The sequence below is a fragment of the Dendrobates tinctorius genome, unplaced genomic scaffold (assembly GCF_039654945.1).
Source record: "Dendrobates tinctorius isolate UK_male_01 unplaced genomic scaffold, ASM3965494v1 ptg000079l, whole genome shotgun sequence".
Lineage (NCBI taxonomy): Eukaryota > Metazoa > Chordata > Amphibia > Anura > Dendrobatidae > Dendrobates > Dendrobates tinctorius.
In genome coordinates this window covers 10,107,401-10,134,418 of record NW_027361747.1, presented here as the reverse complement: position 1 = coordinate 10,134,418, position 27,018 = coordinate 10,107,401, and the positions used below count along the sequence as shown (strand labels likewise).

General features: G+C 44.0%; 1 protein-coding gene across 1 annotated transcript in view; it reads right to left on the bottom strand.

Moving 5' to 3' along the window:
* The window catches only part of SLC10A4 (solute carrier family 10 member 4), a 40,608-nt gene extending 13,906 nt beyond the window's left edge, over positions 1-26,702 (bottom strand). The window contains exons 1-2 of the mRNA XM_073583485.1: positions 26,063-26,702; positions 6,241-6,451 (exon numbers count right to left, since the gene is read on the bottom strand). Of these exons, the coding sequence (XP_073439586.1) occupies positions 6,241-6,451; positions 26,063-26,565 (714 nt within the window). The 5' untranslated portion in view covers positions 26,566-26,702. The remainder of the gene's footprint in view (positions 1-6,240; positions 6,452-26,062) is intronic.
* Positions 26,703-27,018: the final 316 nt, after the last annotated feature.

The window sequence follows — 27,018 nt, the reverse complement described above, 5'->3', positions numbered from 1 at the left end:
CTACTGATTTTTAACCGTGCTCCAATTAGGCCTGTGGCTCCACTGTCTCTCGTATTTCCCCTGTCCTCATTATGGGAATGTGGACAGAGCAGGCGACATTGCCGGACACACATCAGGGGATTAACTGACCGGACTGAACACCTGTAACACAGGAACAAGTGTGGATTGTGCAGACGCCACTTCGGAGCTGTAACTGGCGGGGTTGGAGGACAGGGGAAATACGAAAATCAGTGAAGCCACAGGCCTAAGTGGAGCTTGGTTCAAATTAGTAGTCTACAACCGATCTTAAAATTTCTTCAATGCAGCCTCAGCCTGCTCCGTGCTTGTCCCTGGGCTTCAACACAGCCAGTTGTTGCTCGGAAGTGCCGTCTTCACAGAGTAAAACACTAGCTCCTGTGTTTGTGGGGTTCAGTAACGTCAGCTGTTCCCCTGCTGTTTTGATGGCAATCTGTCCTGCTGCCTCCCAATTGACAGCACATCAGGCCTCAGCCTGCTAAGTGCTTGTCCTGGGCTCCAACATCGCCAGTTGCTGCTCATAACTGACTTTGGCATGGGTACTCCCTCCTGCCCAGCTTGGTTCCAGCCCTGCCTGCTGTTTCCGGGAAGTGTCAATGTCAGTTTGCCACCCCAAGTTGCCATGTCGTGTTGCGGTTGGGTTAGCCGAGGCTAGGGTGCCAGCAGTTTAGGTGCTTCCTATGTGGACTGCGGGTTCTGGTAAGAAAGGCTTGTTCCATAGTGCCAGTAGGACAAGCACCCCCTGTAGGACTGTGTGATTCGGTAACTGCGGCCAGCTTGCGGCATGCCAACTTTGCTTTTCAGGGGTAACTTCTGATACCCCTCCGGGTTCCAGCACCGTCAGCTGGTTCTCGTCAGAGCCTTTGGCCTAGGTGCCTCCATCTCGGTATCCGAGTTCCGGCAACGTCTGCTGGTCCTTGGTAGTGCTTTGTAGCACAGGTACCTCCTGCTTAGTAACCGGGTTCCAGCACCGTCAGCTGGTCCTCGGTTGTGCCATTGGCTCTTATTCCTTCTGCTGCCCCTCCGGGTGCCAGCACTGTCAGCTGGTCCTCGCTATTTCCATTTGCTCTTGCAGCTTATGCTACCCCTCCGGGTTCCAGCACCGTCAGCTGGTTCTCGTCAGAGCCTTTGGCCTAGGTGCCTCCATCTCGGTATCCGAGTTCCGGCAACGTCTGCTGGTCCTTGGTAGTGCTTTGTAGCACAGGTACCTCCTGCTTAGTAACCGGGTTCCAGCACCGTCAGCTGGTCCTCGGTTGTGCCATTGGCTCTTATTCCTTCTGCTGCCCCTCCGGGTGCCAGCACTGTCAGCTGGTCCTCGCTATTTCCATTTGCTCTTGCAGCTTATGCTACCCCTCCGGGTTCCAGCACCGTCAGCTGGTTCTCGTCAGAGCCTTTGGCCTAGGTGCCTCCATCTCGGTATCCGAGTTCCGGCAACGTCTGCTGGTCCTTGGTAGTGCTTTGTAGCACAGGTACCTCCTGCTTAGTAACCGGGTTCCAGCACCGTCAGCTGGTCCTCGGTTGTGCCATTGGCTCTTATTCCTTCTGCTGCCCCTCCGGGTGCCAGCACTGTCAGCTGGTCCTCGCTATTTCCATTTGCTCTTGCAGCTTATGCTACCCCTCCGGGTTCCAGCACCATCAGCTGGTTCTCGTCAGAGCCTTTGGCCTAGGTGCCTCCATCTCGGTATCCGAGTTCCGGCAACGTCTGCTGGTCCTTGATAGTGCTTTGTAGCACAGGTACCTCCTGCTTAGTAACCGGGTTCCAGCACCGTCAGCTGGTCCTCGGTAGTGCCATTGGCTCTTGTTCCTTCTGCTGCCCCTCCGGGTGCCAGTACCGTCAGCTGGTTCAAGAGGACAAAGAACAGGAAGACAACCACCAAGATGCAGAACAACAAGAGAGAGAAGACAAAGAAGCATAAAAAAAACAAAGCAGAAGAACATTAAGCATAAGACTAATACTCTGAGCAAATGATATTATCTTATTTATAAGCAGAAGAAGACTAAGCAGTGTATGGGGGTGAGTCCGTTCCTCCTCGTGGTGCCCCTGGAAAAGGCCTGCTGCTGCAGGCCAAACTGAACGCGGACAAATCCTGTTGTAAATCTTTTGTGACAGGCAGAACGGAAGGTGTAAACTTCTAACTTTTCTAGATAACAACTACAGGAATGCCTAACACAAACAAGAATATGATGAAGAAGAATAGGAAGAAGATGAAGAAGTTGAATATGTAGAATAATAATTGTTGAATAAGAAGAATATGAAGAATGTAAGAAAAGGAAGAAGAAGAAGAAGAATGTAAAAAAAGGAAGTAGAAGAATTTAAAAAAGGAAGAAGAAGAAGAATGTAAAAAAAGGAATAAGAAGAAGAATGTAAAAAAAGGAAGAAGAAGAATGTAAAAAAAGGAAGTAGAAGAATGTAAAAAAAGGAAGAAGAAGAAGAAGAATGTAAAAAAAGGAATAAGAAGAAGAAGAAGAAGGTAAAAAAAGGAAGAAGAATAAGAAAGAAGAAGAAAGAAGAAAGAAGAAGAAGACATACATGTCTGGCAAAATATAAATGAGGCTAACATAGTCAATATCTTTGTAACTCCTAACATCTTTAAAAAAAAAGTTTAATTCCTGCTATTCCATTTGATTGGGCTAAACCTCTATGGCTTTAATGTCTCCTCCACCTCCCACAATACATTCTACATTATTCTTAGTTGTTTTTCTTCATGTAGAATTAACCTACAAGGAAAGAAAGGGTTTTTTTTAATTCCGATATTTTGGCCCCATTGACTTGCATTGGTTCCCGGTATCGGAATCGGCGATACCGATACTTTTTTTTAAGATCGACCGATCCATTCCGATCCGATATTTTCAAGTATCGGCTGGTATCGCTCAACTCTAATTACTACTATTTACTTACTGAAGGGTATCTAGTCATTGCTTTTATTCTAGGTGATATTTGTCTGTTAGCGGCCGCTGTGTGAATGTGCACCTACACATTACACTTATACTAACAGCAATGGAGGCCTATGTTTCTGGTTTTGCTTTAGGTTTTTCTACTCAGTACATTTGGGGTGCAGCCAACTCCTTGGCCTGTGCGCCTTATCTATTTAGCATTTCACAGGCAGGGGTAAAACTATCAAACCCAGGATCTGCTCTGCCCTGGTCTATTTTATGGATTGCTGGCATATAGAAAGTTGAGTTACCAGAGATTGGAACCATTCTGATTGGTGGCACCTTGCCGCGGTGCAGTGGCTTTTATGCTTGTTTTATAAAAAAGATGATAGTTAAGTACCCTATGTACTTTTTACATAAGTGACTACTATTTACTTACCCATTGCAGAATATCTATTCTTTCCTTTAATTCTAGGTTATACTAAGCTTTCTTATGTCCATGTGGTTTCTGTAAAGAAAATCTCTGAAATGCTCGTGTGATACATTCCCTTTAAAATGAAAAAGAAAGCCAGTCGATAGAGAAAACAAAGGAGAAAAAGGCTGAGATAGATGGCAAGAGCACAGGTGAATAACAAAATGTACCCTCTAACCAAATGTTCCTCACCAAGGGCGGAGAAGGATTACTCCAATCATTCAACAAACTTCCATATTGGGGGAGAATAATTCAGATAAAAGCTCCAGAATTCTGTCTATCAAAAACCAGTTTTCCAGGACTTGCACCATGTTTATTAAGTCTTTTACACACTTTCTAGATTTTGTCTGGAAGGGGAATGGCCTTATGGAAAAAGTGCTGCTGTTTCCTAAAGCATGGTTTACATTAGCATACCACTTTTTAATAAAGAATTTTCCCGTCTTGTCTTTCTTTTTTCGCTGATGAAATTTATGAATTTGATGCAAAAACAAGCTTATTTGCATTTTTTTTATAGTAAATTGTTGAAATAAGCTTTAAAATGTTACATGTAAGTCTTGACCTTTGAAAGCAAAAAAAAAAAATTGTAAGCAGAATTTGTTTAGGGTGCTGTAATACCATTGTTCAAACATTTTGTGACATTATGGAAAGTTACAAATTATGAATTAGCAAAAAACATCTGGATAATTAAAACCACAATTTCTAAGCAAACACACCAAAATTTTGAGGATTGAAAAAAACTAGCATAAAAATGGCACAAAACTCAACATGAATTTAACACAACATAAAAATGCCTAAAATCCATCTTTAAAAAAGGTGCCAAAAGAATGATAAATCAGAGTCTTACACTAGATGGTGCCATGTAAATTCTATGCAATTATCATTTCAGTAGAGAAAAACAAGGAGAATTCTGCAATGATGCTAATCATTGATTATATGACTGGTGGGTTATATGTTATTGGCTGTGACACGGAGAGTGTCGATGCTCCCAGTAAGGCCTCATTCACACATCAGTATTTTTGATCAGTCTTTCATCAGTATTTGTATGCCAAAACCAGGAGTGTCTCCAAAACACAGAATAGACATCAGTCTTTCAATTATATTTTTTTCTTGGTAAGTTCCATTCCTGGCTTTGGCATACAAACACTGATGCAAAATACTGACCAAATACTGACGTGTGAATGAGCCTTAAGAGAGGATGGACATATCACATATCGCCATATAATGGGCTGGGAGCTCCATTACTCATAGACGTGCCTGTTTTATGTCTGCTATCTATAAATCAGGGAGTGCCTCTTACTGACAAGCGAGGGATATGGCTGCGGCTGCACTTACCAAAAATACATTATCCCAGTCAGCTATAAATGGAGATGAATGGAGTCTGTATGCAACAATGCAATACATGACTAGACAATGTAGCTAATAAAGAAGGCCTTAACGCCCTCACATACAGACAAAAGTTGGTTGAATCGGCAGGACAGGCTGTCAATCTAATAGGTCTCCTTACCCTACACTGAATTGTTATGTTGGAGGAGATAGGGATTGGGCAGTTGGAATTCAATCGCTCGATCCCTTTAACCTGTAGGTGAACAATGTGAATCTGGCAGTGGCTCTCCCCATGAAGAATACAAGAAAGCTCGGCTGAATTGAGTTCTCCCGTGTGTGGGGAGTTGGGAGAGATGGCTGTCACCCGAATGACAGTTATCTGATGTGTATGGCCAGCTTTAGTTTGCTACACAATCTCAATCTCCTAAGTCTTTTAACGGAAACATCTCTTAAAGGAAAGTTCTTAAATTGCTTTAATAGGACAGCATTAAAATAAGCAAGTCTGTAATTGACTTGCTTTTTCTGCGTGCTGTCCTTCACCTGCAATGAGAGCTTTTTATCTTTCATAGTGTACAGCTCATTTCCATGGAGATCGACCTCTAGTGCCCGGCCTAGCGTGCATTAGTTTCATTACAGGAGGGGGATTAAGCCTTAACATCCCAGTCAGCTCTCTATAGTCCACTTATTTCTATATAGCAGTAAGCTGCTCACCTCCCTCCCCATCCCATCTCTCCCTCTTATATTATGAAGAGTTAGGTTATGTTCACGTGTCCAGTCGTGATCAGTCAGAATGGATCCAGCAGCAATCCGTTGGCAAAAAAGTTGTACAAACACAACTTTTTTATCAGTTTTTAAATAACTGATCTTTACTGCATCCGTTTTTTTTTATTGAAGTTTATGGAAAATGGATCCATTAATTAGCCATCCACTTCTTTTTTTTTTTTATCATTTGTAACGGATCTGTTTTTTGCTTACAGGATCCTGGAGGCAAAAAATGGATCTTTACAAATTAAAGAAAAATGGATGGCTAATTAACGGATCCGTTTTCCAAAAACTTCAATTAAATAAAAATGGATCCAGCAGACACCAACACCATTTTCCTGAAGCCCACTGCAATTTTTAAGTGTATGAAGATATTTTATGCCCATACTTTTAGTTTAGCATGCATTATCCTCATGACAGGTTCTCTTTAATTTAATAATCTACCCACTTTTCTAATTTACTTCTACTCTGTCTTTGTTTTTCTTAATTCCGATGTTAATTTGTTTAAGTCTCCCAGCATGCACTGGGGATTCTGAAAGTGATCGTCATCGGGGGCTGTTGTCACTCCCACTCCTCTCTTTCCACCCTGAAATAAAGTGGTGATGGAGAAGTGAACTCAGCTTCGATTATACTGCCACATCATCACTCCACATCTTCCGACCACACTTCTATGCCCATCACCTCACTTACTGAATGAATCATCATCAGGGGACGGTGATAGAAGCAGGGTGAGTGACAGCAATGCCGCCCCATAGCTTATGTTACTACCTTAAAACAAATCGCCATCTACTTACCTTAAGTAGAATATCTGCAATCCTGCTGTAGCGGTAACGTACAAACACCCCCAGACCAATAGGCAGTAGGGTACTACAGAGGGTGAGGGTGACAGCACCGAGAGGTAAAAACTGCACAAGTGGAGTGTTAATCCATGGGCGACTGTAAATCCACAGGCAGAGCGGCATCAACAGTAGTGCCAGGAGTGTAGATGATGTGGTCATGATGATGCTGAGAGTAGATTAAAACAGATTGCCATTATTAGTATTGCAATAATTAATACAAACATTTTAGAGCAAGTTAAGGTGGCTTAATGGAAATCTGTCACATGATTCAGTCTTCCCAAACCAGAGGAGTCATAAATCTGCATTACCAAATTGCATGCCTTAGTCTGAAATATTGTGGCGTACAAAGAAAAAAATTGTGGAAAGCGCGACTGGAGACGAGATGACCAGTCCAACAGGTGGGTCCTCGGCAGCTTCTCCCCATCCGCTCAGCCAGGATGACATATTCTCCTTAGGTCTCTCCATATACACACATATCAACCTAGCTAAGCAGTGGGGAGAAGCAGTGGCGGACCTACAGTTGCTTGCAAAAGTATTAACCACCCTTAGCATTTTTCATGTTTTGCTACCTCCCAACCTGGAATTTCACTGATTTTTTTAGGATTTTTATTAGTTCATGTAAAAAAACATGTCTACAACTGTGAACATTTGGTTTTCTTTTTATTATGAAGCAAACAACAAATAGGACAAAATAACTGAGAACTTTCGTGTACATAACTATTCACCCCCCTAAAGTCAGTACCTCCTTTTGCTACAATTACAGCTACAAGTCTCTTTGGATAAGTCTCTATGCGCATCTTGCCACTGGGATTTTTGGGCATTCATCAAGGCAAAACTTTTCCAGCTCCTTCGAGTTAGTTTCCCCCTGATGAACAGCAATCTTGAAGTCTGACCACAGATTCTCAGTTGGATTAAGGTCTGAGCATTTACTAGGTCACTCCAAAACATTTACACGTTTCCTCTTAAACCACTCTAGTGTTGCTTTAGCAGTATGCTTTGGCTCATTGTCTTGTTGAAAGGTGAACCTCTGTCCCAGTCTTAAATTACTGACAGACTGAAACAGGTTTTGTTCAAGGATATTCCTGTATTCTGCACCATCCATCTTTCCTTCAATTTGGCCCATTTTCCCTGTACCTGTTGCTGAAACATTCCCACAGCATGATGCTGCCGCCACCATGTTTCACTGCGAAGATGGTGTTCTTGGGGTGATGAGTTGTGTTGGTTTGGCTCCAGACATAGCATTTACTTTGGTGGCCAAAAAGTTCAATTTTTCTCTCATTTGACCACAGCAGCTTCTTCCATACACTTGGGGGTCTCCTATACAAGTAAAGACTTTTTTTTCTGCCCATTCTTCCATAAAGGCCACATCTATGAAGTGTACGGCTTATTGTAGTACAGTGGACAGATAGCCCAGTCTTTGCTTGGGAACTCTGCAGCTCCTTCAGGGTTACCTTTGGTCTCTTTACTGCCTCTCTGATTACTGCCATCCTTGCCCAGGTTGATAGTTTTGGTGGGCAGCCTTCTCTTAGCAGGTGTGTTGTGGTGTCATGTTCTTTCCATTTGGTGATAATGGATTTGATGGTGCTCTGGAGGATTATCAGATTGGGATATTTTTAATAACCCAACCCTGACTTGTACTTCTCAACAACTCTGTCCCTGACTTGTTTGGAGATCTCCTTGGTCTTCATTGTATTGCAGCCTCTGAGGACTTTCATAAAAGGTGTGTACTGTATACACTGACAGTGTGACACTTAGATTGCACAAGTGAACTTCCTTTCACTAAGCATGTGACTTAGGCCAGGTTCAGATTGCATTAGGGCAGTCCGTTCAACGTATGCGTTAAACGGACTGCGCTAAAGCAACTGCTTTTTTTGGATCGCGTTATGCGTTCACGCTGCAGACCGCGTGCGAGGGTCCGTCACAGCTTGACGGCACATCGCTAACGCATGCTGATTAGGACATGCGTTAGCGATGCAGCCCATTATGTCAGTCTATGGTAGCGTTAACGGATGCATTACATTGCGTTAATGCCACGTTGTAGCGCAATCTGTTAGACGGACTGCCATAACGCAATGTGAACCCGGCCTTATGAAGGTAATTGCCTGCACCAGAAATTTTTAGGGTGAATACTTATGTACATGACAATTTTTAGTTATTTGAGCCTATAAATTTAATTTATGTCTATATTTTTCTTACTTCACTTCACCAACTTAGCCTATTTAGTGCTGATACATCACACACAAATTGGATTACAAAAATATTTAAACACCGGTTGTAATTTATCACAAAATAGGTAAGAAGCAAAGGGGTGAATACTTTTGCAACTTTTGCACTTGTTGAACTAGTGACCTTGTCCCTGGCTGCACTTTCAACTATATTTTTCAATGGAACACAGCAGCATTACACAGAAAAACATGCAGGTTTGTAATGTGATAAATGCTAGCCATGGTTTGAGTAAAATGAATTATGCTATTGGTGCCATTTAAGAAAATGACTTAAAGGCAATCTGTCAGCAGGTGTTGTCATATAATCTGAAAGCAACATGATGTATGGGCAAAAACCCTGATTCCAGTGATGTGTCACTTACTGGGTTTGTTTTTTGCAATTTCAAAAAATAAGTGTTTTATCAGCAGATTATCATTAGAGGACTAGTTGTCTAGTGCCTTCTGCCCTGTGCAAACCCACCCCCACCACTGATTGGCAGCTTTCTTCCTATGTACATTGCAAAGCTGCTAATCAGTGGTGTGGGCGGGGTTATACAGGGCTTAGTGTTCAGAGAACTGCTGGATCTGCAGCAGATAAAACAGGGATTTCATCAAAATGAATCAAGCAGACCAGTAAATGGTACATCACTGGAATCAGGGTCTCTGTCCCTACATCAGGTGGCTCTCATATGGGGAAGCAGAAACCTGGTGACAGGTTCCCTTTAAATATATGAAAAAAATTCAACTTCTGTTTAAGAATAAAATTGGCCTAATAATCAAAGCTTTGATGTCTGGCATTAATGCTATGAAGAGTTGTAACATTTGTACTATACAAGGAGCTGCGCAAAAATGTTATAACTTTTGGCGTTTCCACGCCACTTTGAACTTAGTTTGTGGTTATAATGTTATTTATATGTGATGCGGTTACATACTGAGCTAATATACTGCTGTGACATACTGATTCTGTCATCATGCAGTATTTGTGTTATTATTTCAGAATTGGGAGTCGGGAATACATACGTCACCCTAGTGATGAACCTGGAGGTTCAGGATGAACAGACAATACTAGCGGAAACAGTTAATGAAAAGATTCAGAATCCTGACAGTATTTCTGTATGTACACAATATAATGAACACTTATATTTTGTATGTCATTCTTAATAAAGGGAGCGCTGGAGTAGAATGAGACAAATTCATCAAGAGGCATCTAATGAAATTGGTGCATGCTTCAGCTGTCATGTGTCAATACACTGCAAGGACTGGAGTATATTTCTGTCATAGCTTGCCAGACATGATCAGCTATGCCACCTCCCATAAAGAATTGCCCTCTGTTGTAAAAAATGGTGGAGCTGACCAAGACCCAAAGAGTGGTCGTAAATGGCTGCACATCCAGTTAAAAGAATGTCTCAAGTGGGGTACCACAGGGCTCTATCCTGGGCCCTGTATTGTTCAACATCTTTATCAACGATTTAGATGAAGGAATTGAGGGTAAACTGATTAAATTTGCTGATGACACAAAGCTAGGAGGGATAGCTAATACTAGAGAAGAGCAAGAGAAGATTCAAAAAGATATACATAAACTGGAGCAGTGGGCAGCAACTAACAGAATGGTTTTTAACAGGGAAAAATGCAAAGTACAACATCTGGGCAATAAAAATGAAAAAAGCATATACAGAATGGGAGGAATAGGGCTAAGCAGCAGCACATGTGAAAAAGACTTGGGTATACTAATAGATCACAGACTGAATATGAGTCAACAGTGTGATGCAGCAGCAAAAAAGGCAAATGCAATTCTAGGATGTATTAACAGAAGCATACAGTCTAGATCACGTGAAGTCATTATTGCCCTCTACTCCTCTTTGGTCAGACCTCATCTGGAATACTGTGTCCAGTTTTGGGCGCCACATTTTAAAAAAGACATCAACAAACTGGAGCAAGTTCAGAAAAGAGTGACCAGAATGGTGACCGGTATGCAAACCCTGTCTTATGAGGAAAGGTTGCAGGATTTGGGAATGCTTAGCTTGCAAAAGAGAAGTCTGAGAGGAGACTTAATAGCTGTCTACAAATATCTCAAGGGCTGTCACATTGCAGAAGGATCATCTTTATTCTCATTTGAACAAGGAAAGACTAGAAGCAATGGGATGAAACTGAATGGGAGGAGACACAGATTAGATATTAGAAAAAACTTTTTGTCAGAGTGATCAATGACTGGGATGATTTAGCGAATCCTGCTTTGAGCAGGGGGTTGGACCAGATGGCCTAGGAGGTCCCTTCCAACTCTACGATTCTATGATTCTATAAGAATGGAGCAAAAACGACAAAAGTCGAGAAACTACCAGTTGTGCCAAATTTTTGCACAGGGCAGCCCCAATATCAGGGTCTTCAGAGGCCCTAATGAACATTCTCAAGACTCTTCATTAATCAAACTTTATAAATATTAAATTGATACATAAGATGCGTGATTTGTGGAAAAAAAATTAAATTCTCACATCCACAAAAAATAGAACATGTATTTCCCCTACACATCAATCTCAGACACAGCACAAAGCTCCTGGGTCTGGATGCTAAATTCAATTGGAGGTGTCCTTATAGTCATATGAAATGAAGGTCAACCACAAAGCCGGGGTGCTGCCGTAACCTCTGACCCCTGTGTGGCTTCCATATTAACATTATTAATTTTGATATTTCAATTTTATGTCCAAAATGATTCATCATAAAAGACACTGGATGTTTACAGCTATGAATGCTTGCGATATCATCACATTAGTTTAGGAGGGTTTGTATGTTATTCTGCACGTCGCTCCAGGAATATATCACATATTTTCATATAAATTCCACATGGATCCAATATGTGAAATGAAAGATTTTATATAAGTTCAGCTAGGGAGAGCCGATGAAGCTGAGTATCAGGAGCCTGTGCACTGGATTACCTTCTGCAGAGTTTTCCCTTTGGCCAACCACTGTGATTGACAAGGATTGACCACATGTATAAATTCATTTCTCATCTGGCTGATGGCATCAGACTAAGTCCAAAGAGGCGAAAGAACTATCCAGTGTGAAAAATATCAGATCTGAGACTTTACAGATATTCTAGTCTTTCACAATTCATATATAGTATGAAGAGCAATGAAGGGGCATCCTGCAGGCGACAGGGAGAGTAGCTTGGCCAGAAATAAACCCGTAGCTTCAATGAACCTGGAGACCACTGATGATGCTGACTACTGGCAGACATTCACACTATGGAGGGAAGGGCTGGAACACTGAAGTAAATTTTCACCAGAGGGGATCCATAAGCACCACTGTTATCTTGTAGTTCTAGGGTCCTGTGATAGAATCCCACCATGGACAATAACTGAAAGGAGTTTATATCTTTTGATTTTCCGTATCGGGTTTTTCCAGGTTTATGATCCCTTGTGTGAATGGATATGCACATGGTGCGCTAATGCTTAGAACATGGTGGCTCAGTGGTTAGCCTTGTTGTTTTGAAGCTCTGGGGTCCTAGGTTCAAATCCCACCAAGGACAACATCTGCATGAAGTCTATATGTTCTCCCTGTGGGATTCCTCCGGGTACTCCGGTTTCCTCCCACACTCCAAAGACATACAGATAGGGAATCTAGATTGGGAGCCCCAATGGGGACAGTGATGATGATGTCTGTAAATTGCTGTAGAATTTAATGGCGATATATAAGTGAGTAAAATAAATAAACATATGGTGGTGAAGTAGTATGTGGCGGCCCTGAGGCTTCAGTCGCCACAGAGGTACTGCACCTCCTCCTGAAGTGTGGTGCCCCACCATCCAGGTAAGGTGCAAACTCCTAACTACGCTCCAACACCTGCACCCCTCACCACAAAGGAGTGTAGCAAAGCCACATTGCGGCTCCTTGCTTGGAGAGTAGCAGAGCACCTTTGGTGGTTCCCTGCTTGGAAACACGAAACGTGCTGGGAGGTGGGTGGCGTTTAGAATACATAAAAGAGCGGGAAGGTGTAGGATTTGAGGTTAGTCGGAGAGTCACTCAGAGAGGAGTGAGAAGAGAAGATCCCTAGGAGAGGGATGGAGGAAGGAGGTGCTGCAGCAGATCTCAGTGACCTGGGTCTGCTGGCACGGGAAAGGAAAGAAGGAGACAGACATTGAACTGAAGCCTGAGCTTCCATAAGAAAGAAAGACAAGTACGGAACGTAGGAGTAAAAGGGAACATAGAGGACGTGGGTTAGAGGAAGAACCCTGCCTAGAAGTTCTAAGCGCAAGGCCGGGGCCCGGTCCCCGAGGTTGTATGGACACTAATGGTTCTGCAGCAGACACCGGTGGAGTAGTGGTCTGTAAATGCACTACTCCCATCTAAGACTTGGGGCACAACAGCAACATTGATAGTGAGCCGGGACTCAGGAGTAAGGAGTCCCCGAAGCAGGCTACAGCTGTCTACCGTACAAGTAGAGTTCTTGGGAACATCTTAAAGGAGGAACTCCAGTGTAACTCAGTACTAGGAGATCTTCACACTTAAAGGCGCTATAGAGGAGACGTTCAGAAAGGTACATGTTGGCGGAGTGTTGGAAGGGAGCATCCTATCTTGCCTGGAGGTTGACTGAGCCCAGGACCCGGAGGACACAGCACGGAGGCAGGCATCTGTGTGAACTGCAGACTGTGAGTAAAGCTTTGGAACTACATACCCTGGTGTCCTCCACTTATTCCTGCACTACTACATCTGGGCACCAGCCTCTACACCGCCTGTGCCTCTCCTCTATTGCTACATCTACACTGCCCTGGGACTACAGCTCCACCTGTGGGGAGCTTCACCATCTTGGCTGCAACCCAACACCAGTCCCAGAGGATCTGCATGCAGCGTCGGCCTAACACCTCACTTGCCGAACACCACGGGTGGCGTCACGAACTATTCATAAACTTTATTTCTTTGTTCATTCATCCCCTTGTTTGCCATGGAGCCCCAGGGCCACGGACCGGATCACAGCTTCCGTGACAACTCCCATTGAGATCAACGGGCCCGGTACCAAGTACCCCGCTAGGCCCTGGTGGGGCGCTCTAAGTACATAAAGGTTTTCTCTCTGGGTTTTCCCAAAATTGCAACTTATCCACCACTTGCAGAACAGTTGGAGTCCAATTGCTAGAACCCCCCAATGATATTGAGAAAGGGACTCCAGGACCCCTCAGTACAGGGCTCGGCAGAGAAGTGCCTTGAATGGAGTGAAGATCCACTTGCTCTATCTCTGCTCCATTTATTGTCTATAGAACTGCCAGAAATAGAGGAATTCTGTACTCTGCTTTTTCCAGCAGTCCTGTTGACAATGAATGAAGAGGTAGAGCACGCAAACATCAACTCCCTTTCTGGAGGTTTGTTCTCGGGAAGGCTTGGGTTCCTAGCAGGTAGGCCATCAGCAAGTTATCCCCTATCTTGTGATTCTTGGTAAAACAACCCTTTAAGCAGTATTAGTCCTCTAAAGATCTAGGGTAGTGATGAGGAGCGACTGCCACCATGTCTATGCAGAGTTCGGATCTGTAATATAGGACCCAGAAGCTACTGCCAGAGATAGGGAGGGGTAATTGCCCCCTACATGAATTACGTTCTGAAGTGGATCAGTAAAAGCTAAGCTGCAGCCAGGAACTTACTGAAAGCCTAAACAAATGTGTACACCTGAACTGGCAATACATGTTCCAATTGACCATCTGAGGTAACTGGGCTTATGGGAACAGAGACTTGTGAATCCATTAAAATGCTTATCTTCCAATATAAGGAGTAAAGTTATCCTTCCAAACCGGTGACTTGCATCTTGAGTGGGGGCAAAATCCCCTGCAAAGTGTTTGGATCATATCTTTAGCATAGGGTGCGCAGATCGTGCGCTGGCCATGCGCTAGTAGGATTTTGGCGTGCGCTGCGCACTTTTGAAGGTGCGCCCGTGTGCGCCGAACGCAGCATGTTGCATTTCGGCGCGCTCGGGGCACCTTCAAAAGTGCGCAGCGCATGCCAAAATCCTACTAGCGCACGGCCAGCGCACAATCTGCGCACCCTATGCTAAAAATAGGGTGCGCAGATCGCAAGCGTCCATGTGCGATAGTAGGCGGCGATGACCAGATGGGGTGGGAAGGGAGCCGGCAGGGGGCGGGGCTTAGCGGCGCCGTGCGCTGCGTGGAATAAACGCTAGTGTGAAACTAGCCTTAACCCTGTTGATCTAGTGGTGGTGGTTGTGGATGATGAGATGTGGAGGAAGGCCTGATTAACAAAAAGGCCCAATTTCTAGGAGCATGTCTCATAGACTTGTAATACACATACACTAAGTGTGTTGGCTGTCAAACATTTTCACCTGAGGGGTACACCTCAACCTTTTCCATAACAAGTATTTAACGTGCAGCAAAACCCCCCACCCTTCGACAGTGGCTGTAGCAGCACGGAACATGTTAACGCTGGTGATCTAGTGGCGGTGGATGATGAGACATGGAGTTAAGCCTGAATAAAAACTATGCCCAATTTAAAGGTGCGGGTCTCCTAGACTTGGAATGCTAAGTGTATGGGCTGGCAAACATTTCCCCTGTGGGGTACACCTCAACGTTTTTCAGAACAAGTATTTTATGCACAGCCTTGTTAATAATTCGACACTGGCTGTAGCTGCACGGAACACGTAAACCCTTTTGATCTAGTGACGGTGGATGATGAGACTGATTAAAAAATAGGCCCAATTTCTAGGAGAGGGTCTCATAAACTTGGAATGCCCATACACTTTGTGCAAACATTTCCCCTGTGGGGTACACCTCATCCGTTTTCAGAACAAGTATTTTACGCACAGCATAACCACCCACCCTTGTTCGGGATTTGACCCTGGCTATAGCAGCACGGAACACATTAACCCCTTCCTGACATCAGACGTACTATCCCGTCCATGGGACCCGGGCCCCTATGCCCATGGACGGGATAGTACGTCTACTGCGATCAGCGGCGCCCACGTGGTGAGCGCCGCTGATCGCGGCCGGGTGTCAGCTGATTATCACAGCTGACACCCGGCACAATGTGTCAGGGGCGGTCACGGACCGCCCCCGACACGTTAACCCCTTGCACACCGCGATCAAACATGATCGCGTTGTACCGGGGGTTAAAGGGAAGCATCAGCAGGGAGGGGGCTCCCTCCGTGCTTCCCTGAGCCCCCCACGGCAGCGCAATGTGCAGCGCTGCTGCGGGGGGCTCCTTTCCTGCAGGCCCCCGAATCCAAGATGGCGACGGGGGCCTTCGGGGGCCTGCAGGAAGCTGGCTTCCTCAGTGCCTGCAAAGCGCAGGCATGAGGAAGCCTTCTGCACTGCCTGTGACAGATCGCTGATCTGTCACAGTGATCTGTAATGTGACAGATCAGCGAGCTTCACAGGACAGTGAAGTCCCACCTGGGACTATGTAATAAAGTAAAAAAAAAAAAATAAAAGTGATAAAATAATTAAAAAAATCGCCAAATAAATTAGAAAAAAGAAAAAAATATTCCCCCAAATAGATCCATTTATTAGAAATAAAAAAAAACAAAACAATAAAAGTATACATATTAGGTATCGCCGCATCCGTAACAACCCGCCCTATAAAACTGTCCCATTAGTTAACCCCTTTAGCGAACCCCTTAAAAAATAAAAATAAAAAACGAAGCAAAAAATAATGATTAATTATCAAACTGCCAAACAAAAAGTGTAATAACGCGCGATCAAAAAGACGCATATAAATATCCATGGTACCGCTGAAAACATCATCTTGTCCCGCAAAAAACGAGCTGCCACACAGCATCATCAGCAAAAAAATAAAAAAGTTATAGCTCGCAGAATAAAGCGATGCAAAAATAATTATTTTTTATATAAAATAGTTTTCATTGCATAAAACCGACAAAACATAAAAAAACGACCTAAATGAGGTATCGCTGTAACCGTACTGACCCAAAGAATAAAACCGCTTTATCAATTTTACCGCATGCGGAACGGTGTAAGCGCACCCCCCCAAAAGAAATTCATGAAACGCTGGTTTTTGTTCATTCTGCGTCACAAAAATTGGAATAAAAAGCGATCAAAAAATGTCACGTGCCCGAAAATAGTACCAATAAAAACGTTAACTTGTCCCGCAAAAAATAAGACCTCACATGACTCGGTGGGTCAAAATACAGAAAAATTATAGCTCTCAATATGTGGTGATTCAAAAACTATTTTTACAATAAAAAGCGTCTTTTAGCATGTGACAGCTGCCAAACATAAAAACCGCCATAAATAGTAAATCAAACCCCACGTTATCACCCCCTTAGTTAGGGAAAAATAATAAAATAAAAAAAAGTATTTATTTCCATTTTTCCATGAGGGTTAGGGTTAGGGCTAGGGTTAGGGTTAGGGTTAGAGCTGAGATTAGGGTTAGGGGTGTGTTGGGGTTCGGGTTGGAGTTAGAATTGGGGGTTTCCACTGTTTGGGCACATCAGGGGCTCTCCAAATGCATCATGGCGTCTGATCTCAATTCCAGCCAATTCTGAGTTGAAAAAGTCAAATGGTGCTCCTTCCCTTCCAAGCTCTGCCATGCGCCCAAAAAGTGTTTTACCCCCACATGTAGGGTATCAGTCTACTCAGGACAAATTGCAAAACAATTTTTGGGGTCCAATTTCTCCTGTTACCCTTAGGAAAATAAAAAATTGGGGGCAAAAATATCATTTTTGTGGAAAAAAATGATTTTTTTATTTTCACGTCCGAGCGTTATAAACTTCTGTGAAGCACTTGGGGGTTCAAAGTGCTCACGACACATCTAGATAAGTTCCATGGGGGGTCTAGTGTCCAAAATGGGGTCACTTGAGGGGAGTTTCAATAGTTTAGGTACATCAGGGGCTCTCCAAACGCACATGACACCCGCAGACCATTCCATCAAAGTCTGCATTCCAAAACGTCACTGCTTCCCTTCCGAGCCCCGACGTGTGTCCATACAGTAGTTTTCTCCCACATATGGGGTGTCAGCGTACTCATGACAAATTGGACAACAACTTTTGGGGTCCAATTTCTCCTGTTACCCTTGGAATAATGAAAAAATTGGGGACTAGTTGATCATGTTTGTGGAAAAAATACGATTTTTTTTATTTTCATGCCCGGGCATTATAAACTTCTGTGAAGCCCTTGGGGGTTCAAAGTGCTCACCACACATCTAGATAAGTTCCTTAGGGGGTCTCGTTTCCAAAATGGGGTCATTTGTGGGGGGTTTCCACTGTTTAGGTACATTAGGGGCTCTCCAAAGGCAACATGACACCCGCAGAACATTCCCTCAAAGTCTGCATTCCAAAACGTGACTACTTCCCTTCCGAGCCCCGACGTGTGTCTATAAAGTAGTTTTCTCCCACATAAGGGGCATCAGCGTACTCAGGACAAATTGGACAACAACTTTTGGGGTTCAATTTCTCCTGTTATCCTTGGGAAAATAAAAAAATTGGGGACTAATTGATCATGTTTGTGGAAAAAATACTTTTTTTTTATTTTCATGCCCTGGCATTATAAACTTCTGTGAAGCCCTTGGGGGTTCAAAGTGCTCACCTCACATCGAGATAAGTTCCTTAGGGGGTCTAGTTTTCAAAATGGGGTCATTTGTGGGGGGTTTCCACTGTTTAGGTACATTAGGGGCTCTCCAAAGGCAACATGACACCTGCAGACCATTCCATCAAAGTCTGCATTCCAAAACGTCACTACTTCTCTTCCGACCCCCGACGTGTGCCCATACAGTAGTTTTCTCCCACATATGGGGTATCAGCATACTCAGGACAAATTGGACAACAACTTTTGGGGTCCAATTTCTCCTGGTACTCTTGGGAAAATAAAAAAATGGTGACTAAAAGATCATGTTTGTGGAAAAAATACGAATTTTTTATTTTCACGCCCGGGCGTTATAAACTTCTGTGAAGCACTGGGGGGTTCAAAGTGCTCACCACACATCTAGATAAGTTCCTTGGGGGGTCTAGTTTACAAAATGGTGTCATTTGTGGGGGGTTTCAACTGTTTAGGTACATCAGGGGTTTTCCAATCGCGACATGGTGTCCGATCTCAATTCCAGCCAAAAAAGTCAAATGGCGCTGCTTCCCTTCCGAGCTCTGCCATGCGCCCAAATAGTGGTTTACCCCCACATGTGGAGTATCAGCGTACTCAGGACAAATTGCACAATAACTTTTAGGGTCCTGGTACCCTTGGAAAAATAAGAATTGAGGGTGAAAAGATCATTTTTGTGGAAAAAATATGATTTTTTATTTGTACGGCTGTATGTTATAAACTTCTGTGAAGCCCTTGGGGGTTCAAACTAAGTTCTCACCACAGATCTAGATAAGTTCCCTAGGGGTCTAGTTTCCAAAATGGTGTTATTTGTGGGGGGGTTTCCACTGTTTTGGTACATCAGGGGTTTTCCAATCACGACATGGTGTCCGATCTCAATTCCAGCCAAAAACGTCAAATGGCGCTGCTTCCCTTCCGAGCTCTGCCATGCGCCCAAATAGTGGTTTACCCCCACATGTGGGGTATCAGCATACTCAGGACAAATTGCACAATAACTTTTAGGGTCCTGTTACCCTTGGAAAAATAAGAATTGAGAGTGAAAAGATCATTTTTGTGGAAAAAATATGATTTTTTAATTGTAAGGCTGTATGTTATAAACTTCTGTGAAGCCCTTGGGGGTTCAAAGTTCTCACCACACATCTAGATAAGTTCCTTAGGGTGTCTAGTTTCCAAAATAGTGTCATTTGTGGGGAGTTTCCACTGTTTTGGTACATCAGGGGTTTTCCAATCGCGACATGATGTCTGATCTCAGTTCCAGCCAAAAACGTCAAATGGCGCTGTTTCCCTTCCGAGCTCTGCCATGCACCCAAATAGTGGTTTACCCCCACATGTGGGATATCAGCGTACTCAGGACAAATTACACAATAACTTTTAGGGTCCTGTTACCCTTGGGAAAATAAAAATTGGGGTGAAAAGATAATTTTGGTGGAAAAAATATGATTTTTTAATTGTACCGCTGTACGTTATAAACTTTTGTAAAGCCCTTGTGGGTTCAAAGTTCTCACCACATATCTAGATAAGTTCCTTGGGGGGTCTAGTTTCCAAAATGGGGTCACTTGTAGGGGGTTTCCACTGTTTAGGTACATCAGGGACTCTCCAAACGTGACATGGCGTCCGATCTGAATTCCAGCCAATTTTGCATTGAAAAAGTCAAACGGCGCTCCTTCCATTCTGAGCTCTGTCATGCGCTGAAACAGTCGTTCCCCCCCACATATCAGGTATCAGCGTACTCAGGACAAATTGCACAATAACTTTTGCAGTCCAATTTCTCCTGTTACCCTTGCTAAAATGAAAAAAATTGAACCTGAAGTATTTTTTTTGTGAAAAAAAGTTAGATGTTCATTTTTTTTTAAATATTCAAAAAAATTCCTGTGACGCACCTAAAGGGTTAATAAACTTCTTGAATGTGGTTTTGAGCACCTTAAGGGGTGCAGTTTTTAGAATGGTGTCACTTTTGGGTATTTTCTATCATAGACCCCTCAAAGTGGCTTCAAATATGATGTGGTCCTAAAAATAAAATGGTGTTGTAAAAATGAGAAATCGCTGGTCAACTTTTAACCCTTATAACTTCCTAACAAAAAAAATTTTGGTTCCAAAATTGTGCTGATGTAAAGTAAACATGTGGGAAATGTTAGTTATCAAGTTTTTTGTGTGCTGTATCTCTGTGATTTAAGGGCATAAAAATTCAAAGTTGGAAAATTGCGAAATTTTCAAAATTTTCGCCAAATTTCCGTTTTTCTCACAAATAAACGCAAGTTATAGGAATTAAATTTTACCACTAACATGAAGTACAATATGTCACGAGAAAACAATGTCAGAATCACCGGGATCCATGGAAGCGTTCCAGAGTTATGACCTCATAAAGGGACAGTGGTCAGAATTGTAAAAATTGGCCCGGTCATGAACGTGCAAACCACCCTTGGGGGTGAAGGGGTTAACGCTGGCGATCTAGTGGTGGCAGATTATGAGATGTGGAGGAAAGCTCATAACAACTATGCCCAATTTAAAGGAGCGGGTCTCCTAGACTTGGAATGCCCATACACTTAGTGTATGGGCTGTCAAACATTTCCCCTGTGGGTGCACCTCAACCTTTCTCAGAACAAGTATTTTACGCACAGCATACCACCCACCCTTGTTAATAATTCGACTGTAGCTGCATGGAACACGTTAACCCTTTTGATCTAGTGGCGGTGGATGATGAGACTTGGAGGAAGGCCTGATTAAAAAATAGGCCCAATTTCTAGGAGCGGGTCTCATAAACTTGGAATGCCCATACACTTTGTGTATGGGCTGGCAAACATTTCCCCTGTGGGGTGTACATATTTTTTGTATTTTGGTGACTTACATCATAACACCCTTGCCAAAACATAGAGTGGCCAGAGCATGACTCAATTACGTTCACCCTGGTGTTCAAGTGGTGGTGGATGGTGAGGATGAGGAGTAGGAGGAGGAGAACACCAAATAGCCAAAATCAGGAAGCGTATACCCGTGTTTGATTGTGAAGAGGTGCATGGGAATACACCTCCCCAAAAAAAACACCACATTGGAGTTTATGCTTCGCTGTCCTCATTTGGTGGTGTCGAGATGTCAGGCCCAATCCATCCCTTGCTCATTTTTATAAGTCAGCCTGTCTGCATTTTCCGTTGAAAGATGAATGCGTTTATCTGTGATAATGCCACCAGCAGCACTAAAAATCCGCTCTGACAAAACGCTAGCGGCAGAGCAGGCCAGAACCTCCAAGGCATAGAGAGCCAGCTTAAACCATGTGTCCATCTTGGATACCCAATAATTAAAAGGCACAAAGGAATCACGGAGGACGTTGGTACGGTCAGCAAGGTATTCTCTCAGCATCTTAGAAAACATTGCATTCCATGTCAGATTACCTTGCGCCTCAGTGTCAGGGCGATGGGAGGGTCTTAGAAAACTGTCCCAGAACTTTGCCAGTGTTCCCCTGCCTCTGCTGGAGTGGACTTGTGTCTCTCTCACCTGTCCTCCTTGATTGGCCAAGGAACTGTTATCTCTGCCGCCTGCGTTTTGAGATGGGAATTTTTTTTAATAATTCTGCAACAATGGCCCTATGGTACTGCACCATTTTGGTACACCTGTCTGCCTCTGGAACAAGAGATTGAACATTATCCTTGTAGTGTGGGTCTAAAAGTGTAACCAGCCAATAATGACTGGTACCCAATATTTTAACAATACGAGGGTCACGGGAAAGGCAGCACAACATAAAGTCAGCCATGCTGCCAGACTGGAAACAGGCAAGCCTTCTGTGTCCTCACCAACAGGACGACTGACAAAGGTGTCCTCCTCCAAGGGCGGTTTAAGCTGTAGCTGACTTTCTAAAATGTGCACACACATTTTAGCTTTTTAGAAAACGTTGAACAACAAGGTTCAGCACATGGGCCAGGCATGGTACGTGTGTCAGTTCGCTTCGCTTCAGAGCTGCCACCAGGTCCCTGCCATTGTCACACACAACCATGCCTGGCTGGAGATTCAGCGGTGTTAGCCACACATCTGCCTGCTCTTTCAGAGCTGTCAACAACTCTTCAGCATTGTGCGGTTTGTCACCTATGCAAATTAGCTTCAGCACAGCCTGTTGCCACTTTGCTTTGGCAATGCTGCAGTGATTCCAGCTTGTGACTGATGTGCTCATTTCAGACATGGAGGCTGAAGAGGAAGAGGAGGTGCAGGAGCTGTACTCAGTGGGGGCAACCCTGATTGACGTAGTGCCCGCAATCCTTGGCGTCGGGAGGACGTGTTCCATCCCAAGTTCTGATTGGGTCCCGGCTTCCACTATGTTAACCCATTGAGCCGTCAATGAGACGTACCGTCCCTTGCGACAAGTACTTGTCCACGTGTCCATTGTTAGGTGTATTTTCCCAGTAACTGCATTGTTGAGGACACGGGTAATGCTGTGGGACACGTGCTTGTGTAATGCCGAGACGGCACAGTGGGAGAAATAGTGGTGGCTGGGGACCGAGTATCTTGGGACGGCCGCCCCCATCAGGTTGCAGAAAGCTTCAGTCTCCATGAGCCTAAAAGGCAACATTTCGACCGCAGACGAGATATATGAGAATTGAGTACTGTGGCCTGTGGGGAATTGGCTGCGTATTTACGCTTACGTTCCAATGACTAGGGTATTGACAACTGAAGGCTGCGCTGGGACAAGGACGTGGACGTGCTTGATGATGGTCCTATTTGACTGTGGGCAATGGCAGGTGCAGGGCAGGAGGCATCTTCGCATGCAGCGTGGACAGGGAATTGGCTTGCACGCACAACACTGGAAGAAGCTGTGGTGTCACCCGCAGACACTGTCCCTGCAGCATGGGGTTGGGCCCACAAAGTTGGGTGCTTTGCTGCCATGTGCCTGATCATGCTGGTGGTGGTAAGGCTGGTAGTTTTACTGCCCCTGCTGATGCTGGCATGACAGGTATGGCAAATGGCCTGTTTGGGGTTATCGGCAGAGTCTTTAAAAAATAACCAGACTCGGGAAGACCTGACACTTGGACTGGCAACTTCCGTCAAGTTGGTGTTATGGGGAACGGTTGCACGCCTTCTGTCTGCAGCCACCACACTGCTTCTTCCTGCCTGAAGTGGTGTGACGCCTACCTCCCCCTGTGTGCTGCTGTCCTCGCTCTGCATGTGCTCCTGCCATGTTGGGTCTGTTACTAGATCATCCACCACCTCATCTTCCACTTCCCCACCCTGGTCCTCCTCCTGACTTTCCGGCAATTGTGTCTCATCATCGTCCACCTCTTGTGACTGTGGTTGCTCAAAGATTTGTGCATCGTTACATGGAATATCATCTTGCCCCGCTTCAAGTGGACCGGGCGAGAGGCATGAATCCCAAGTGGAAAACTGAACAGCTCTTCGGAGTGTCCGAGTGTGGGATCAGTTGTCTCAGGGCACTCAGCATGGTGGGAGGAAGGACGATCAGGGTAAGAAATATGAGGTCCAGATTCACGGCTACTGTGACTTGACCGTGTTGAAGACATGGTGCTGATGGTGGTGGGTAAGTAACTGGAAGTATTATCCGCTATTCAACCAACAACCTTTTCACACTGCTCGGGCTTCAATAGTGCTGTCTTGTCGCGGTCCCCTAGGACTTCGGACACTAAGATCCAGCAAGAAGATGTGGGTGTTTTTGGCAGGCCAATTTCAGCTTGCCCACGGCCTCGGCCTGCACCATCACCATCACGTCCACTTCCCAGTCCTTTGCCACGCGCCTTGCCCATTGTAAATGGACTATAATATTATACACGTTTACTACAAAAGGGTGATTTGGGAGGCAACTTGTATGTGATACGTGTGTTGGAAAACCACACTTTTACCTATCTGGACTTTATGTAAAAATGTGTTTTGCCTTATCAGATTTAATAAGTACGTTAACAGACTGCAAAAAACATACAATGCGTAGGCCTAAAATGGCCAAATTTTTGGCAATGATAAATGAGGCCTGTTAGGGAGATACCACTACAACAAATGTGTGGCCTGTTTTTTTTTTTTGTTTTTTTTGGGCTAACTAGTGCTGTATATAAGTACTGTGACACCCAGGACAAAAAAAGGAAAACCGGGCAAAACTGGCTAAACTTTGAGCACGCACAGATATCAGCTGCACGGAGATACCACTACAACAAATGTGTGGCTTGTATTTTTTTTATTTTTTGGGTAAATAGTGCTGTATATAAGTACAGTGCCAGACAGCAAAAAAAAAATTGAATTTAGAGCTAAAAAGACCAAAATTTTTAGCAGACAGATGGATGAGGCGTGTCACAGATATACCACACTGTAAAATATGTGGCCTGTATGTATTCTTGGGGGGGGGTCAGCAAAATAGTGTCACGAAATTGTGTAAGGCTATTTTCAGACTTGCGCTACCATGTGCAATGTTCGGCCGCCGCTAAGCTCCACCCCCTTGCAGCGTTACCACCGGTCAGCTCCTCCTATGGTCGCATGACGCTGCATGCGATCAGCGTACCCTACATTTAGCATTGGGTACACTGGCCTTGCACTGGTATGTTTTTGCCGGCGCATGCGCCATTTTTGCACTGCGCCGACGTGCGCCAAACGCACCTTGTTGCATTTTTGTGCGCTCGGCAATATTTCAGCTTTCTCCCATTCTCGTCTGTATTTGTTTCGGGGCTGAGACCTGTACTCTGCATTAGATTTACGGTGTATTGAAGTGGTCGTAGGTACTATTAGTGATTAAATGTTATGGATGGGGGCATGTCCTTTATAAATGGGTAGCACATAAGAAACATTTTGTTTTGTGCATCCTTTTTTGCAATCTCCCTGGTATTCCGTCACCAAAGCTGCCAGATACACCTATTACAAAAAAGGCATACACTGTCTTTACTGTCCGTGAAGCGCTGCAAAATATCATGGCCCTATAGAAGCAAGCATACGAAATAAATAAGTATTCACAGGTATAGTGCCAGACTAATGATCCTGTGACCGAGAAGACACGCAGCATTATACCGGGAGCACAATGAACATGGGCAGGACTATATGACTGCAGCATGGATATAACCTTTTGAGAAATCAAATATACGGTATGTGTTATTTTTAATATTGCTAATATTGTGAAGTGTAAATTGGTAAATGACATACATTATTTGGCTGTAAGATAGTAATCTTATCCCTTTTTCCACCTTTGCCTCTATCTATATAAGTGAATTATGATCTAATCATATGAATAAATCAGCACACTGTTTGTCATACTTAATATAAAACATACAGTACATTCTTTAATTTTAAATTTAACTCGGTGATCCAATCAGACAATAGTACTAATGCTGACTAACTTTGTATCACACAGTCAATGTACTATGTTCTTGCCAATATTGTCATAGCCATTCTTTCTATGTATTCACATATTCTCCATGGCCGCCATGTATTTGATCTTTTTTCCCCTTTTTAAACATTTTGTCCTTTATGATTATAATTAACAAAGGATTATTTTTATTGTCATTTATGTCTGGCAATTGTTTCCCTTTTCATCAGCTCTATTACTGTATTTATGCCTGGAGACGCGCTACCTGGCTGGTTACTGTCCTGTATCAGCATTAATAAATTAAAAATGGTATTATCTGAATAGTGCAGGCATCCAGATACAATTCCATCTAGTGGCTGTCACAAATGTACACTATTGATCTGCATTCAAGATCGGCAATGGCATGTTACCTAGTCGCACCCTGCGGAGACATTTTTTTTTCTATTTGTTGTATATGTCACAGAACAATATTAAAAGTGAGTATGGCGCACATCACTTTTCTGGGGCAATTTATTTAATACGACCCCCAATGTTTTCCCTAGTGTAATGCTTTGTCCCTTTCTAATATTGGATAACTTGATTTCATCCTGCAAACTGGATGACCTGTGTGTCTCTCCCATTGCATCCTGAAGGTTGTAGTTCTATGATGAGGGGTACAGGTGGTCTTCCATCCTTATAAGCAACTATTCTGTGATAGAAAGAACATACATTGTGCTAGACACCCTCTAGACACAAACCTTTCTCCCAGAGCTGAGGACATTTACCTGAGATTCATGTCTCCATTCACAAGAAGTGACATGATATTGGAGAGGTTGCCTCCAGGACAGCAGCCACACAGCAGAACAGCAACAGCTGCTACTTCATCCAGCTTGAAGATTAAAGCCAGGAGGAAAGCCATCAATGGCATGAGGACAAACTGACTGATGAGAGCCAGGAGGACCCCAATGGGTCTTCTCAGATGTTCTCCTATCTGACTTACTTCCACAGTACAGCCCAAGCCCAACATGGTGACACACAGAGCCAATCCAACAAACACACTCAGCCCATGGTTCAGTGGGCTATCCCAGAAAGGTGGAGAGGTGGCTGGTATCTCAGGAAGAGCCCCTTGAAGCATTGCAGTCATGCTGCTTGTATCTGTTGTGCTATCTCCAAAGATATAGGTGTCATCCAGGAGTGACCCTACTGTAAAGTTTTCCCCAAAGTTCCATATTGTAGAGTTAGGTCCATCCAGCGAACTGGCACTTGAGTTTTCTATTTCATAAACCATTTTTCCTCCCTTTGGTTCTGAATGAGCTGATATTAGTGAAGGAAGAGGTGGGAAGAGGAGGAAGGAGGAGGCAGGTTGCCCCTATCTCATCTTCAAGCAGCAGCCAGGCAGTAATGTCCTCTATCACATCTCATGCAGGCGGCCAACCTCACCCTTCTCACCACCCCTCCTCACAGCAGCTCCAGGAGAAGGTCCATCCCAGTCTGGTCAACCTGCTGCTCAGACTGATGTCTCCTCTTCAGTGCACTGCCTGCTCCTAACAAAGGAACTCCTGTATGATAAATGTTGGCAGTGCCCCACAGTGTAATAACATTATTGTCATTTGTCTTTGTGCTTGTAGCAATTTACTATGTGATCTATTGTCAGCAGCTGCAAGGGTCCGGAGACAAAGTAACCTCTGCTAGGGGGGAAGAGATGGCCATGTATGACATGCTATATGGTGAAAAGATTCAA